At 37.0% G+C, this 18,539-nt stretch overlaps 1 protein-coding gene across 7 annotated transcripts in view; it reads left to right on the top strand.

Annotated features, from left to right (window-relative positions):
* Positions 1 to 18,539, top strand: part of LOC131163783 (probable plastid-lipid-associated protein 4, chloroplastic) — an 87,779-nt gene that overhangs the window by 59,349 nt on the left and 9,891 nt on the right. For 5 of the 7 annotated variants that reach the window (XM_058120524.1, XM_058120529.1, XM_058120523.1 and 2 more), the window contains one exon: positions 11,513 to 11,587. In XM_058120524.1, coding sequence (XP_057976507.1) covers positions 11,513 to 11,587 — 75 coding nt within the window. The remainder of the gene's footprint in view (positions 1 to 11,512; positions 11,588 to 18,539) is intronic. The other 2 variants (XR_009139119.1, XM_058120526.1) reach the window with 1 other exon arrangement.

An 18,539-nucleotide genomic window follows, 5' to 3' on the forward strand; every position in this document is an offset into this window, starting at 1 on the left:
AAAAAAGGGCATCGATGTTATATTCCTACTTTACATTGATTTTTTGTCTCTGCTAATGTCACCTTCTTTGAGTCTACACCATTCTACTCTAATTCCCTGAGCTCTGTTGACCTTAATGAGTCTCTTCCTCTACTTTGCCTTCCAGACCCAAACCTAGTATTTATGCCCAATCCTCCCACATCTTCATCCAATTTGAGTCCTCCTTGTTGCTTGGATCATCCCAATTTGTAGGTATACACATGGAGAATCAAGGGAGAAGTGCCTTCTTTGGCTTCTATTACTATGCCTTTAGTTACCTTGTTGGATGATCTTATTTCCCCTGATGTTGATCCTCCTATAGCTGTTTGAAACGGTAAACACACTTGTACCCATCATCCGATTTCTAATTTTGTTTGTTATGATTTCTTGTCGCCCTCTTATTACTATTTTGTTAGTACTCTGTCTTCCATTGCTCTTCTAAAATCTATTTTTGAAGCCCTATCCCATTCTGAGTGGAGGACAACAATGGTTGAAGAGATGTGTGCACTACATGATAATGATACTTGAAATTTGGGAACTATTCCTTCTGATAAGTCTGTGGTTGGATGTCGCTGGGTGCACACTGTGAAAGTCAATCCTGATGGTCCTGTAGCTCATTGGAAGGCCTGCCTTGTTGCTAAGGGATATACTTAGGTGTATGTTTGGATTATTCAGACACATTCTCTCCAGTCGCTAAACTTGCGTCAATACGTTTGTTCATTTCTTTAGTCACCACTTGTCATTGGCCTTTACATCAATTAGATGTGAAGAACGCTTTCCTACATATTCATCTTCATAAGGAGGTATATATGGAGCAACCACACGGGTTTGTTGCTTAAGGGGAGTTGGGCTTAGTATGTTGACTAAAGAAACCATTGTATAGATTAAAACAATCTTCAAGGGCATGGTTTCACCATTTTAGTGTTGTAGTACTTGAGTTTGGCCTTCATCGATGTGCAGTAGATCACTCTATTTTTTTATTGTCATACTCCATATAGTAGGATTTTGCTTATTGCTTATGTGGATGACATTGTGATCACTAGTGATGATGATTGAAGCATCCAATACCTAAAGCTTTTCCTACAAAATTAAGTTTCAAACGAAGGACTTGGGACCATTGAAGTCCTTCTTGACTATAGAAGTGTCAAGATCTCGTACGGGAATTGTGTTGTCATAGAGAAAGTATGTTCTTGATCTTTTAGATAAGACAAAGTTGTTGGGATCTAAACCTGTTGACACACCCATGGATCCTAACAATTAGTGCCAGATATGGGTGATTTTTTGCCTAACCAAGGTTGATACAGGAGACTTGTTGGAAAGTTGAATTATCTTAGTCACCTGACCAGATATATCCCTCGCAACTAGTGTTGTGAGTCAGTTTCTTGATTCCTCGGGAACAAGTCACTAGGATGCAGTAAGTCGTATTTTGAGATATCTCAAAGGAGCACTAGGGAGAGGTCTTTTATATTAGGTTAGAGGTCACACTCATATTCAGGGATATGCAGATGCAGATTGGGTCGGGTCACCTTCCGATCAAAGATCCACAACCAGGTCTTGTATCTTTGCTAGTGGTAATTTGGTGTTTTGGAAAAGTAAGAAACAAACTGTGGTGGCTAGGTCGAGTGTTGAGTCAGAATAAAATGCTATGGCGAACACTACATGTGTACTTGTTTGGCTGAAGGACATGTTGAAAGAACTATGTTTTTCACATTCTTAGCCTATGGAGTTCATGTGTGATAATCGAGCTGCTATTCATATTGCCTCCAACCCTGTCTTCCATGAGTAGACAAAGCACATTGAAGTTGGTTGCCATTTTGTTCGAGAGAAACTTGTATAGAAGCTCATTACAACCATTCATGAGAAGTCCGAGTTTTAGCTTGCTGATTTGTTCGCTAAAGCCTTGGGAGGTGCTCGTGTGAAATTTTTTTTTAACAAGCTGGAGCAAATGATGTCAATAGAAGGCCATAAATTATGCCTTGTTAATAGCTATTAATCTAGGCTGTATATATTTTCATAAATAGTAGAGGAGATTTAGCTTACCATGTATAGCTTCCTAAAATCACTCTATGTAAATTAGCTGGCTTGCCATATATAGCTTCCTAAGATCACTCTATGTAATTAGTATGTATAGATTTAAGTTTCCTTGTATAACTGGCAGTCTTGCCTCTATAATGAAAGATCTTCTCAAAAGAGAGGACAATTCGAACCATTCTGTTATGGTATCAGAGCCACTCTCTAAGAAATCTTAGTCCTAGTTTTCTCTGTCATAGCCTCAGTACTTATGGAGAAGTCGGATAATGTTTGTGTCAGATTCACTGGCAAAAATTATGCTGCTTGGGAGTTTCAATTGGAGACCTTTCTCAAGTTTAAAGAGCTGTGGGGGCATATAGATGGCAGCAGCAAAGGGGGGATCTACTGCGGAAAGGTCTATGGCTGACAAGGCAGCTTGGGATGCCAAAGATAATCAAATCATGTCCTGGATTCTTGGTTCTATGGAGCCACATCTGATTCTTTCTTTGCGTCCTTATAGGTCTGCAAAGGCTATGTGGAATTATCTTAAGCAAGTCTATAACCAAGACAACAATGCTAGGTGCTTCCAGCTTGAGTTGGCCATTGCTAACTATACTCTAAGGGGATCTATCAGTTCAAGACTACTACTCTGGTTTTCTGATTTTGTGGAATGATTATTCTGACCTTGTTACAGCCACGGTCTCTGCAGAAGGATTGGAAGCAGGATTGGAGACAGTACAAAACGTACACAAAACCAGCCAAAGAGACCAATTTCTAATGAAATTGAGGCCTGACTTTGAATCTATTTGTGCCTCTCTAGTAAATAGAGATCCTGTTCCGACTTTGGAGGCCTGTTTTGGAGAACTCTTGCGTGAGGAACAACGCCTCGATACTCAAAACATTATGGAGCAGTCTCGTGTTGCTTCTAATACTGTCTCAGTTGCCTATGCTGCTCATGGCAAGGGGAAGGGTTGTGACATGAGCACCACACAGTGCTATAGTTGCAAGAAATATGGCCATATTGCCCCTAACTGTCCTCGGGAATTTTTTAATTACTGCAAGCAGCCAGGGCACATTATTAAGGACTGTACTATTCGTCCTTAATGCTCCAACAAGGTCTATCATGCTTTTGTTACTGGTGACTTACAGCCAGCAATGCCTGCTGCTACTGCTGCAATTTCTGCTGTTGCTTTACAGCCTCTGGCACCTTTTCTAACTTGAGAAATGGTGCAAGAAATGATTGAGTGCATTTTCAGCATTGGGTCTTCAAGGTACTGGTTCTTCATCTCCCTCTTGGATTTTAGACTCGGGTGCTTCTAATCATATGACTAATTCTCTCCATGGTTTAAGTAATGTCAGAGAATATTGTGGCTCTTCGCATATTCAAACAGCCGATGGTTGTGCTCTACCCATTGTGGCAGTTGGTGATGTATCTTCTACCTTTAAGGATGTTCTTGTATCACCTAATCTCTCTGTGAATTTAGTTTCTGTTGGCCAGCTTGTGGACCAAGATTATTATGTACATTTTACTCATGGTGGTTGTGTTTTGCAGGATTAGATGTCAGGGCAGTTGATAGCGAAGGGGCCTAAGCATGGATGTCTCTTTTCTCTACAGCTACCTGTTCCATGAAGCTTACCTTATTTCTCTGTACTGTCTTTACTTTGTAATAAGTCTAGAGTGTCAAATGAAGTCTGGCATAAGCGCCTGGTCATCCTAATCCTAGGGTTCTATCTTATTTGTTGAAATCTGGTCTATTGAATAATAAAGAGCATTCTTCTTCCACTATGTTTTTTGATTGTGCAACTAGTAAACTTGGCAAAAGTAAGACTTTACCCTTTCCTTCTGAAGGAAGTAGAGCCACCCACAGTTTTGAGATCATTCATAGTGATGTCTGGGGTATTAGTCCTAATATTTCTCATGCCCAATACAAATATTTTGTGACATTTATCGATGACTACAGCAGATATACATTAGTGTATTTCTTGCGGCACAAATCAGAAGTTTTTCATATGTTCAAACTGTTCTTAGCTCCTGTTGACACTCAAATTTCAGCTGCTGTTAAAATTCTTCTGTCCAACTCGCGTGGGGAATATATGTCTCATGAGTTCCAATCTTTCTTGCAATCTAAAGGTATTATCTCTCAACGTTCTTGTCCATATACTCCACAACAAAATGGAGTAGTTGAACGAAAAAATCGTCATCTTTTAAATGTTGTCCGGACCATACTCATTGAGTCTTCGGTTCCTCCTACATTTTGGGTAGAAGCACTTACCACAGTAATGTTACTTATAAATAGACTTCCTTCCCAAGTTTTGTATTTCGAGTCTCCATATTTCAGGCTTTATCATCACAATCCTACCTATACAAATCTTCACATTTTTGGGTGTGTATGCTTTATGCATCTTCCCCCACCGGACAAAAACAAGCGTTCTGCCCAATCCATCCACTGTGCCTTCTTGGGATATAGTGTCACTCAAAAGGGTTATTTATGCTGTGATCCAAACTCTAATCGGGTCGTGTTTCAAGGAATGTTTTTTTATTTTAAAAATCAATGGTTCTTTCCTATGTCTTCCTCACCGGAGTCTTCCATTGCTTTTTTGCCTTCTTTTGATGACACTTTTAGTGCTCCTAGCACTCATGCTTGAAAGTTTCCAGCCAGGCATGGTATACCAGCGGAGACCTCCAATGCTGCCCCCTTCTGCTCCTGTCTTGCCCTTCCTAACCGTTATGGATTCCCGTCACGTAAGGCAGGTACTTCTGCACTGTCTGCCACTCTATCTTCTATTGCTATTCTTATTGGTTACTCACAGACAGCCAAAGAAAAATGTGCGCAGCAAGCCATGCAGGAGGAACTATGTGCTCTTGAGGCTAATAAGACTTGGGAAGCGGTGGATTGTCCTACAGGTGTGACTCCACTTGGATGTAAGTGGGTCTATTCTATTAAGGTTAAGTCTGATGGTAGTTTGGACAGGTATAAAGCCTGCTTTGTAGCTCTTGGAAATAATCAAGAATATGGAGTAAATTACGTGGAAACTTTTGCTCTGATGGCCAAAATGACCACCATCCGCACAATTTTGGCTATTACCACTTCTCAAAATTGGGGTTTGCACCAAATGGATGTGAAGAATGCCTTTCTTCATGGGGATCTCAAGGAAGATGTTTATGTGTCCTCCTGCAGGTTTACTTTCCACCCTTAGTTCGGCAGTGTGCAAGTTGCGTCGCTCCTTGAATGGTCTCAAACAGGCCCCTCGTGCATGGTATGAGAAATTTACATCTAGCCTACTCAAGTTTGCTTTTCTCAAAAGCAAGTATGATGCATCTTTGTTTCTTCGTAAAACTGAGATTGGTGTTGTCATTCTCTTGGTGTATGTTGATGACATAATCATCATGGGTACTGATTCGGTTCAAATCTCCCAATTAAAGCAGTGTTGACAGGACTCTTTTCACATGAAGGATCTGTGATCTCTTACGCATTTTCTTGGTCTAGAAATTACTGCTGCTTCACAAGGTATTTTTCTGTCACAGGCTCACAGCACAAGTATGCCCAGGATTTGATGGCTGCTGTTGGTATCCAGGACTCTACCCCTCTTGATACTCCCATGGAACTTAATCTCAAGCTGCACAAAGAAGAGGGTGACTTGTTATCATACCCTGTAGCCTATTGTACCCTGGTTGGCAGCTTGGTCTATCTTACAATCACTAGACCAGATATTTCTTATGCAGTCCAACAGGTTAGTCGGTTCATGGCTTCTCCTCGGCACCTTCATATGGCTGCAGTTCGATGAATCATTCTCTATGTCCATGGCACAGCTTTGCGGGGACTTTTCTATCCTGCTGGTACTTCACTTGAACTTGTAGCATATAGTGATGCTAATTATGCCGGGTGTAGAAATCCTCGACGTTCTGCAACGGGTTGGTGTATGTTTCTTGGTCCAGCTCTTATTTCTTGGAAAAGCAAGAAACAGGACCGTGTTTCTAAGTCCTCTACTGAGTCCAAATATAGGGCCATGGCCCAAGCTTGCGCTAAGATACATTGGCTCCGAGGGCTATTGGCTGAACTTGGCTTCTCTCCAGGTGGTCCTACTTCTCTTCATGCGGATAATACTAGTGCCATTCACATTTCAGCCAATCCCATCTTCCATGAACACGCTAAACATATCGAGGTTGATTGCCACTTCATCCGTGAGACGTTTGATGCTTAGACTATCTCTCTTCCTCATGTTTCTAGCAATCTTCAAGTGGCAGATATTTTCACCAAGGCTCTCACATGGCAACGGCATAATTTTCTTATAAACAAATTAATGCTTATGGATAACCCGCATCATTTTGAGGGTGGATGTCAATAGAAGGCCATAAATTATGACTTGTTAATAGCTATTAATCTAGGTTGTATATATTTTCATAAATAGGAGAGGAGATTTAGCTTACCATGTATAGCTTCCTAAAATCACTCTATGTAAATTAGCTGGCTTACCATATATAGCTTCCTAAGATCATTCAGTGTAATTAGTATGTACAGATTTAAGTTTCCTTGTATAACTGACAGTCTTGCCTATATAATGAAAGACCTTCTCAAAAGAGAGGACAATTTGAACCATTTTGTTAAATATATATACTCCAACTTAAGGGGGAGTGTTGATGGTTATTCAGTCATTTAGCATTATTATTAATTGTTAGAGTTTGGTTTGTAATCAGTGTAAGTTAGTAAGGGTATTATGGTCATTCATATTGTACTTGAAATATATAATAAATAGAGGGAGAGACCTATCATTGAGTTTAGGTCTTCCATTTTACCCAATTATTCACCAGTATGGACTGATATTTTATTGGTATGTTACAAAAGATGATATTTACTAATTTGTGCTTTAAAATGCTTAATTGAGGCTGTCTTGAGGCGATCCTTAAGATAGGGTTTGTCTACAATGCCTTGAGGCTCATCAATTCCAAAAAAGGCCAATGCGTTACAATATGAGGCTTTTGCAAATGTTTGGATTTGGCTAGAAAAAATTAACCATGTATTTGTATGAAAGAATACCTTAATATGTGTTAATCTCTAAAACTTGAATATTAAGTTTTATAAAATGACTGACAGTTGCATCCTTGATCTTGAAAATAATTTGAACCTTGTATTGTAACTATCTCTTGGCATGATTTGCTTAATGAATTCACTTTTAATATTTTTGAATGTTGAGAAAGTACTTACCAATTATATTTGATTTTTTAACATTTTATTTGTAATTTAGTTATTTTTTATTTTTTCTTTTTTAAATATATGTAGCTTATTTACGTATTTTTATTTGGGAAAAAAAATTCTCAAAAATCTTATGCCTTGCCTTACAAGGACTAAAATGACACTCTTTAGACCATCGCCTTTTTAAAGATTTGTCCCTGCTAGTTGGTTATTTACAACCTTGACCTGAGCATTATTGACAACTTGACATGAAAGTTATGTCAACAATAAGAACAACAAAACCAAGCCTTAGTCCCACTAAGTGGGGTCGGCTATATAAATCCTTTTCTGCCAATTTATGCGATCATGGACCATTTCTTTTGATAGATTCAAAGATATTAAATCCTTACTCACTTTCTCCTCCCAAGTTATTTTAGGTCTAACTCTACCCCTTCTACTGCCCCCCACAGTAACTAAGTCACTCATCCTCATAGGTGCACTATAAGGCCTACGTTGCAAGTGTCCATACCATCTGAGTCGTCCCTCCCTTATCTTATCTTCTATAGGAGTTACACCTAACTTACCACGAATATGTTCATTCCTTAATTTATCTTTCAATGTTATACCACTCATCCATCTAAGCATTCTCATCTCGACATCTTTTACTTTTTGGATATTATGTTTCTTCGTCACCCAACATTCCGATCCATATAGCATAGCTGGTCTTATAGCTGTCCTATAAAACTTCCCTTTCAATTTTAAGGGTATTCTACGATCACATAGTACACTTGAAGCACTTTTCAATTTTACCCAACCTGCTTTAACTCTATGCATTACATCATCTTCAATTTCTCCTTTAGCTTGCATAATAGATCCAAGGTATCGAAATCTACAAGAGCTATTTATTTCTTCATCATCAAGTTTAACTTTGTCTCCAATATTCCTCTTATCATTACTAAAATTACATTTCATATATTCTGTTTTATTTCTACTTATCCTAAAGCCTCTAGATTCCAAAGCTTCTCTCCATAATTCTAACTCAGCCTCTACTCCGTCCCTAGTTTCGTCAATTAATACAATATCATCTGCAATCAACATACACCATGGAACCTCCTTTTGAATACTCTTAGTCAATTGGTCCATCACTAAAGCAAAAAGATAAGGACTCAAAGCAGATCCTTGATGTACGCCTATGGTAATTGAAAATTCTCTAGTTTCTCCATCTATAGTCCTTACACTAGTCATTACTCCATCGTACATATCCTTAATGACATCGGTATACCTACAACATACACCGTTTTTTTCTAAAACCCACCATAGATTTTCCCTAGGTATCCTATTATATGCTTTCTCAAGGTCAATAAATATCATATGCAAGTCCCTCTCCTTTTCCCTAAACTGTTCCATTAATCTTCTTAAAAGATAAATAACTTCTGTGGTAGATCTCCCAGGCATAAAACCAAATTGATTTTTTGAGATCTTCGTTTCTAACCTTAATCTTTGTTCAACTACTCTTTCCCATAGTTTCATTGTATGACTCATAAGTTTAATTTCACAATAGTTATTAAAATTTTGAATATCTCCTTTATTTTTGTATATAGGTATTAAAGTGCTTTTCCTCCATTCTTCTAGCATTTTCTTAGTTTTTACAATTGTATTAAATAAATCAGTTAACTATATAATTTTGTTATCACCCAAGCATTTCCAAACTTCAATTAGGATGTTATCTAGTTCCATAGCTTTCCCATTTTTCATCTTTTTTAGTGCAAACTTAACTTCGTTAACTCTAATTTTGCGAATAAATCTTATATTTTTAGTCTTTTCTTCATTTGACAATTCTAAGTTTAAGCCTTCTATTTGGTTTTCGTTAAACAACTTACTAAAGTAACTTCGCCATCTTTCTTTAATATCTTCGTCCTTAACCAAGACAATATCATCCTCACTTTTTATACACTTTACATTTCTGAAGTCCTTGCTCTTCCTTTCTCTAGCTTTAGCAAGTTTAAATATATCTCTTTCCCCTTCTTTTGTACCTAATCTATCATACAAACTATTAAATGATCTATATTTAGCTTCACTAACGCCCCTTTTTGCATATTTTCTTGCCTTCTTATAATTTTCAAAGTTATCTCTATTTCTACATTTTTGCCACGTTTTATTCCAAATTCTTTTTGTCTTTATGATTTTTTATACATCTTTATCCCACCACCAACTTTCTTTGTTATTCGAGAATCTTCCTCTTGATTCACCTAAAATCTCTTTTGCTATTTTTTTAATAGAGCTAACTAATCTATTCCAAAGAGTATTTGTATCTATCCCATCCTCTAAGGTCCAATCCCCATCTTTGATAATTTTATCTTTAAATTTTATTATATTTTCTCCTTTTAGGTTCCACCATCTAGTTCTCCTACACTAGTTTATTTTATCCTTTTTCTTCCATTTTTTAATACATATATCTAACACTAAGACTCTATGTTGTGTGGTTAGGCTTTCACTTGGAATAACTTTACAATCCTTGCATGATAAATGATCTACCCTCCTAGTTAAAAAAAAATCTATTTGACTTCTATTTTGTCCACTTTTAAAGGTTATTAAGTGTTCTTCTCTCTTCTTAAAGCAAGTATTCATTATGCTAAAATCATATGACATAGCAAAGTCTAAGATCATCTCCCTAGACTCATTTTTGTCTCCATATCCATATCCTCTATGAATCCTCTCATAATTTTTATTATCTCTTCCAACGTGTCCATTAAGATCTCCTCCTATAAATATTTTCTCAGTCCCTAGTATGCCTTGTATAATACTATTCATATCTTCCCAAAATTGTTTCTTAAGATTTTCTGCTAAGCCAACTTGAGCAGCATAAGCACTAGTGATATTTATTATCTCTTGTCCTAATAGCATCTTGATTTTTATAATTCTATCCCTTACTTTAGTTACATCCACAGTGTTATCTTTTAAGTTTTTGTCTATAAGAATGCCTACTCTATTCTTATGTTTTTCTTCTCCAGTGTACCAAAGTTTAAATCTTGCTTTTACCCGTAAGTGTCCCTATATTCCAAGTTGCTAATCTAATCCTAGTTTCCTGAACTAACGTCTTTACTTGCTCACGTCCAGAATGATGCAAGGACCTTCGCATAATGAAAATTTAAAATTTTCTTCTTCCTTTTGGCACTAAGAAAAATTAAAAATGAAAAATAAAAACAATAAGGTTAAGATAACTTATAGGTTGTTAAGTACTCAAAAAACTATTAGTTTAAGGATTCTTAATTTTAATTTTGATTTTAATTTTTAATATTTTATGTTTAAAAAAAATTGAACTAAAAAAACAAAAGTTCTGTCTTATCTCCATTGTAAATTTTTCTTTTTTTATTTACTTATGCTTTTCCTTTATAAAGAATTATTTGTTCTCAAATGGATAATAAAAGTAAAAATCTCCCTCATTTTGTGGTCAGTTTATGGATTAAGATATTATTTTAATGTGGGAAGTAAATTGACAGCATGATGGAACACTGGGGTCTTAAATGCAAAAACTGGGATGTGGTAAACTAAAGGGACAAAAAATTGAAATGTAAGGGTGTAATTGCGAAAATTGAAACGTGGAGACTAAAATAACAACACTATAATGTTAAGGGTGTTGTGTACTTTTTGCCTTTTTTTTTTCTTTTCTTTTTTTATTTTTATTTGAGGAGGGGGGGGGGGGGAGGGGGCGCGGGAGTGTTTGGTCAAAGCCACCGAGTCTTCCCTTCTATCTTGTCCATTCTTCTTGATAAATATGACATGCGAAGCTAAAGAGCAAATCAATTACATTTGGAGAGTAGTTATGAATAAATTTAGGAACACACACCCTTGCCTTGAATTTTAATGATTGATTACCAAGGTCCACTGCACTACTGAAGAATATGCGGTACCACTGTTTCTAACATGTAATATTTCTTTCATCACTTGGGAGCTCAAAGGATGTATGGGACTATAGTGGCTGCTTGCTCTTCATAACAAGACCAATTAATTCTTATTGTTATTTTTTGGTATGCCCAGTTATGATGGAGAGTAATTATAGTGGAGGCTTTGCAATTTGGCAGCACCTTGGCCCAGACAAAGCATATGGGTCGATGTTTAACTATAGGATTCTGTCCTTGTTCTTTATTTTTCTGCACTTAAAAAACAGATGTTGAAAATCAGCTTATTAATTTGAATAAATTATAGCATACTGATTTCTTACCCTTTCTTTGTCATACATTTATCGTGCTGTTAAACTTTGACGAGTTATTGCACTGATATTTTCCTGTCATGGTCAAACCAATGTTCTGCAGGTTACAGCAGACTTAACACCTCTGAATTCAAGAAAGGTGGCTGTAAAATTTGATTATTTCAAGATTGCAGGTGTGGTAAGTGTGCTTGTCATTTGATAAAAATGAAAACAAATATATTGATTTCAAAAGCTTTGATCAATGCATAGAAGTGTATATTACTTTTAAGAAAATTTAAATATGGAGGCCATGGAATCTATGTTTATCTATTTTTCATATATCTGGATAAATAGGAGCTTACTTGTTTTGTCACAATAAAGATGTTAATATTGATAGCTGAGAGGATGATAAGGGATTTGAAGTGAAAAAGGTTTACCCTGACTAAGAAAAGGACTGGTGATGGCTGGGAATTTTGGTTGTGTGACAAAGAAAAATGCGTGCTCTAATAAGGAGTTCTATATTGGTCCAGGGATAAAAACAGGGTGGCTTATGACTAAATGGTTGGTATTTCCCTAGAAAGAGAAAAATATTATAAATGAGTTTATGCAGCCAACTTTTGTTTGGAATTGTTATATGATTTTCCTCTGTATTGTATTGTATTGTTAAATGTTAACAATTTTTTTTAAGACCAGTTTGTCTGTGCAAAAAATAAAATAAAATAAAAATGAAAAAAAAAAGAATATACATAATGGTGTGGTAACATTATTTGGATAAACTATCAGATTGAAAATGTTAGATTGCAACTTTGCCTAAAAGCTTAAGCTGTTATGCTGTGGGCTGGCAATGTATGTCAATCCTTAACAATCCTCTGCATGTGCATCTTAATTGCACATGGAGAGGCAAAAATTAAAAATAGTTATGTGAAAATAAGATAATTTAAACATAAACGGAGGACCTCCTGGCAACGATTCTCTGAACCTTTCTTGGATTACCACTTTGCCTATAAGCTTTAAGCTGTTAGGTTGAGGACCAACAATGTATATCAAGCTAAACAGAAAGCAAGTTCAATTGTTAAGATTATACTTGTCTTCTCATCCATTGTATTATTTGCATTCCATGGGTGTGTCACTAAGTGATCAAGGGTTACCTTTCAAGAAAGATACTGCTTGACTAAATGAAGGAATAAATACATTTTATGAGAATTAGGTTTGAAGAGTTAGATTACCACTTCACCTAAAAGCTTAAGCTGTTAGTATGTGGCCTGACAATGTGTATCATGCCTTGACACTCTCCTGCATGAGCAGCCTTGCTTGTGGAGAGAGAACCAAACAATGACTAACAACCATTGTGGGGAGTAACAGTTTTTTTTTTTTGTTTTTTTGTTTTTTTTTGCACAAATAACAGTAAATGCAAGCAACAAGAATAGAACCTAGGACCTCCCAGCAACCATGGCTCTGATACCATGTTAAGCAACCACTTCACTTAAAATCTTGAGCTGTTAGGTTGTGGGCAACAATGTATATCAAGCCTAAACAAAAGCATTTTGTTCTTCTGTACCTTACCTAAAAAACTGGGCTTTAGGTTACATCAATTTTAGTTAATGTGACATTTCATTGCTCAAAGCATCGACACTACTGGCCATCTAATTTATTTATATTTTTATTAAATGGTTTCCTGGGTCCTTACAATAGCCTTTTTGGCATGTTCAGTTAGTAGTGGGTTTGTCTTACACTGGGCAAATTGTTGTTGATTCATTTCGGGATTTTTGGGAGAAAGAGTAGAGGAAAGATTTTTTTTCAGGTGTACTTGGGTGCTGTGATCTGGCACTTTTGGATGGTATGTAGGGTGTACTGAAATTACCGAAAAACCGAAAACCAGACCAAAACTGCACTAAATTTATATTAGATATATTTTAAAATCTGGTTTGTTTACTTATATCCTTATATTAATTATTTAGTCAAATTTTTGTAGCATATTTAATTAAAATAATTTAAAAATTTTAAAATATATGACATATAATTATCAGTTGCATTTAGTAATTAATCCTAACTCAAAACGCTAGTGGAAGAGAGAAGCAGGGGCATGGGATTTTATTGGGGTGGTCAGGCTCCCCACATTGTAAACTACCTATGTGGGATAAGTCAAGCTCAATGTAGGCACCGGGTAGGCAACAGCTAGCCCTGCCTCTTACCTGCCTGTGCTGTGCACAATGAGCCATTGCTTAAAAGCTTTAATTGAATAAAAAATAGAAACAACAATGTTCTTTGCTTTTGCCTATCAGAGCATGTGAACTCTGACATATTCTTCTTCTTCCTCTCTCTCTGTATCTCTATCTTCTTGTTTTTTTTTTCCTCTCTCATTGGTGATTTCGGAGGAGGCAGCAATGGCAGCGTTGTCTCAGTGGCAGAGCAACTCACATTCCATTACCGTATGCTGTCAACGAGCTCGTTTTGTAGTTAAAATGACCCATTTTGTAGATCCCAATCCATTTTTTGTAAATCATTTCCATTGTTGCACAGTGCTCAGTGCTGCTGCTGCCCGCCTGGCCAGCCTTCCCTGGTCCACTTGCAGAATTCCCAGTTCCCACATAGGATGTGCGAAGGAAGGGAATGATTTCCCTTTCTATAAATAGCCAACTCCTGTTCTTTTCTCCATCTTTTGACGTGGCCTTCTGGGCTTGGGGCTTAAGCCAAGTGAAGGTTAGTTGCCTTTGGTTGAACTCGTGTGCCTTCATTCCCATTAAGCCCATTTAAATAGTTTTATAATTTAAATCTTAAAAGCCAATTTTAACTGAACCAAAATGGAAACCAACGGTATATGGTTCATTTTTGCTTCATAGAATTTTAAAACCGAGGAATTTGGTTCAGTATTTGGTTCTTTCTATAGACTTTCATTTTTCTTTAGAGGAGGATAGGTGGTCTTGGTCTCTAGATCCTTCGGGGGTTTATTCGTGTAATTTTTTTTGTGATTTTTTGAATAGGTCGAATTTTTATTTTCTGCTCTATAGTTCCATTTGGAGGGCCGAAGTCCCCTTTAAAATTAAGGCTTTTATCTGGTTGGTTGTGCTTGATAAAATTAATACCAATAACTTGCTGCAGGTTAGAAGACCTTTGAAGGCTATATCCCCAGACATGTGTTCTCTGCTTTAACGATTCAGAATGATCATTGCATCTGTTCATTCATTGGGACTATGCTTGGAGTGTTTGGAATAAGCTATTTGGTATTTTAGGTGTATGTTGGGTGAGTTCTAAGACTGGAGGATTTTTTGGCAGTGACTTTTGCTGGATTTGGTAGGAAAAAGGAAAGGCCAGCGCTTTGGAAATGTGCTTTTTTCGCAGTTTTTTGAGGATTGTGGATGGAGCGTAACGTGCACATTTTTCTAGGGAAGAAATCGGGTCAGGTGCTGGTTTGGGAAAAATACGTTATTTTGCTTTTATTTAATGTGTGGGACAAGGGATTTTTAAGGGGGTGAGCTTTTCTGATATTCAGTGCGATTGGCATTGTGTGTTGGAGGGCTAGATAGGTATGGTTTTTTTCTCTCTTGTTTTAGTCTGTTTGTTGTTCCTTTATGTTTTTTTCTGGATTTTCCTGACTGTTAAAGAGATGTCTTATTTTCCAAGATGTAAATTCTTATCCTATTAATGAATTCTTCTTCTTTTATAAAAAAAATAGAACTGATTACAGCCCTAATGGTGAGGAATGCTAGATTTTTAAAAGGCATGCCTTTAGTTGGGGACAGGGTGGTGTTGTTGGCTTCTTTATCTTTGGCGTCTGGAGTTTTAGAGGAATTTTGCTGGTCAAATTCTGTGTGACTGGAAGGCATCACTGACTTAATAGTTTTGTTGTTCTTTTTGTTTATTATATTTTCTTTGATGATGTCCTATGGTTTGAACTTCGAATTCAGAGAGGTTATCAATACCATTCTTGACCAGATTGTCTTGTAGATCTACAGAAGGAATACATCTTATTCATCAAGCGGTGTATCTACTTGTTTTATTGCAAATAATATTATGTTGCATAGTGGTGCAAATTAATGGATTGCTTCCAACCATCTAGATGCTTTGCCTTGGTTTCTACTCGTGGATTCTAAAATTTGTAGATCTGGGATTTCTCCTCAAAGAGATCGCTAGGTATGTCGAAGGCCAATCCAACAAACCACACCCCACATTAGAGGACCCCTCCTTAGCGTGCTCAACTGGCACATTGCTAGTAGCTAAACCACTCTTCCCCATGTTAATCTTAAGTCCAGGTACCATTTCAAAACATTGAGAAGACCCAAAATACACCTAGAAGGACTATGGTCATCTTAAAAAAAATGGTCACAGAAAATTGAAGGTGTGAGACACCCCCCCCCCCCCTGGCCACCCAAAGAAAAACAGCCAGACCTTTTACCAAACCCCTATCCACTGCCCTATCTACCATCCTACTCAAAGCATCACCCACTAAGATCAACAAAAAGGGGGAAAGTGGGTCACCTTGTCTAATACCCCTCGAGGCACCAAACCAAAACTTAGGTTCGCGATTCACTATACTGAAAAAAACACAATAGACATGCAACCTCTTTTTTGCCGATGCCATCTCTCATCAAAATCCTTCCTCCCTAAGATTTTATCCAGGAAACTCCGACTATCTCTATCATAAGCTTTCTCAAAATCCAATTTGAAAATGAAACTCTTCTTCTTTCTCCTCCGAATTACCACCTCCTTGGCCACCAATATGATAACCACTACTTGTCTACCCCCTACCAATGCACTTTGAGCCCTAGAAACAGTCTTATCAAGCACTCACTCAGCCTATTTGCTAATAATTTTGATAATCTTATACACAATAGGAACTAGAGTAATTCTGTAATCTGCAATCTTGATAGATCTACTCATCTTCAGCACCAAAATAATGACTCTGGATTTAATAATCTTGCTCAAACTCCTATTGAATTCATTAACAGATAAACGAATCTCCCTTTCTCACATCTAACAATCTTGAAAGAAAGCCAGAATAAAGCCATCGGATCCTAGAGCTTTATCCTTCTCCATCCCAAACACAACACCCCTCATCTCCTCCTCCTCAAAAGATCTCTCCAACCTTGACATCTGATCTCCAGAAATGGGATTCTACTCTAATCCCTCAATCATTAGTATACAGGCATCCTCCTCAGAATACAGGTTAGAACAGAAGTCGCTAATCTCAGAGGCAATTCAGCTAGGATCAGAAATAATCTCTCCCCTTCGCACATCCAGTTCCCTAATCAAAATTTTCCTTGTTTTCAATGGGAATCGCCATCTTTAACCTGTTTAAACTTGATATTTTGTCTCTTCCTCATTTAAAAATTACATCTTCTAACTCATTCTTCAAAGAGATGCTTTTTGCCTCCTCTCTCTCTGGGAAATTACATTCTCTTCCTTCCTATTCAACAAATCCAACTCACCTAAAAGGCTGCTCTTTCTAATCCTTATGTCACCAAACACCTCCCTATTGCATTCTTTCATCTTCTCCGTCAATTACTTCAATTACTTCAATTTCTTCATAATCTTTAGCCCTTCCCACCCCATTTCCACGTCCTCTCCCCAATATATTCTCACCAGCTTCTAGAAAGTATCATGACCCAATCACATATTTTCAATCTAAAAGGAGTTGGGCCCGAAGAAACTTACTAGATTCTAGCATAATAGGGAAATGATCAGAAGTAGGCCTTGGGAGAAGTGCAGAACAGTTTGGGAGACATTAGAAAATTCATCCTCCCACTCATTGCAGAACAAAACCTATCAAGCCCACTAGCAACCACTGTAGCTCTTCCCACAAACCAAGTAAAGGTAGCATTTCCCAATGGGAGAACTCTTAAACCACTCTCTCTTTTTTCTCCTCAAAAAACCCAATTGTGTTAAAGTTACCTAAAAGCTTAAGCTGTTAGGTCCTGGGTCAACAATGTTTATCAAGCTTCAATAGAGACAAATGCATCTGGGATGGTGGTAGGGCTGTGGTGATGCAATAGGGACATCCCATTGCTTACAATTGCAAGGTTTCTTCTCTAAACTGCCAGGCATTGTTTCTCTATGAAATATAATTTTTTGCTATTCTTTTTGCTGTGGACTAGTAGAGTTACTATCGTATGGGAGGCACTTCAAGCTTAAGCCTTAACACAGACCACCAAAGTTTGAATTTTTGTTGCAACAAAAGGGTAAAGGAATCTTGGTTTTCTAAGCTCATTGTGCATTATTATGAAATGTTATATAGAAAAGGCAAAGAAAACCTCTTTGAATCCACTATGATGGGTTAGCTAGCAGTTTCAACTGATCTGTTTTCTTAAGTTCAGTATTTTTGGCAGGAAACTTACGATTTCAAAACATTATCAAGTTAATTTAGGACGAGTTACATACTCTTTGAAGTGTACATGGTGGCGATCACAACAGCTTCGACGAAGTGGAATGTTGGCTGTGGAAGAAAATAACTGAGCACAGCAAAAACTGATAACTGAAATGTATCACCAGTTTTGGGGGGTATTCAGGGCAGAAGCATGAGATAATTTCTTCCACTTTCCATTGGAAAGGAATAAAAAAAAAAAGTTAAATTTGTAAATCAGATAATTCAAATATGCAAAAATGAGCATGTAGCTTCTTCTGGCCTGGTACACCCTATACCCTAAGTAACTGTAAGTAAGGGATCCTGTTTTCCTTAACAAATTTTGGCAGGAATCGTTCAAGCTGCAAAATTCTGGTAAGTATAGTAGGGAAAGTGTTTAGTGTAAGAGATTGGGTTTTATTAAAACTGAAGCCTTACAAGAGAAATAAAGCTGTAGTTTGATTTTCTCAAAATTTAGCCCTAAATACGATGGTTCAAATCAAGAATAGAATTGGTCCTGTAGCTTACAGATTAGTTCTGTTCAAGTGCATTTAACATTTCATGTTTCTCAAAGGAGAAACTTTTAGGGTCAGAGTTCTAGTATTGCCCAACCCAGCAATCTTGTCAGAAGTTGGGGGTGAGCATGAAAAAACTGAACCAAACCGAACCGAAAAATTGGTTAGTCATTTTTTCAGTTCGGTTTTGGTTCAGAATTTTTAAATTTTTTTCAGTTATCTATTCAGTTTCGGTTCAGCCCATTTTATAACCACAATTAATCGAACTGATATACTATGAATATATCTAAAAAATATGA

Source organism: Malania oleifera, chromosome 9, assembly GCF_029873635.1.
Source record: "Malania oleifera isolate guangnan ecotype guangnan chromosome 9, ASM2987363v1, whole genome shotgun sequence".
Lineage (NCBI taxonomy): Eukaryota > Viridiplantae > Streptophyta > Magnoliopsida > Santalales > Ximeniaceae > Malania > Malania oleifera.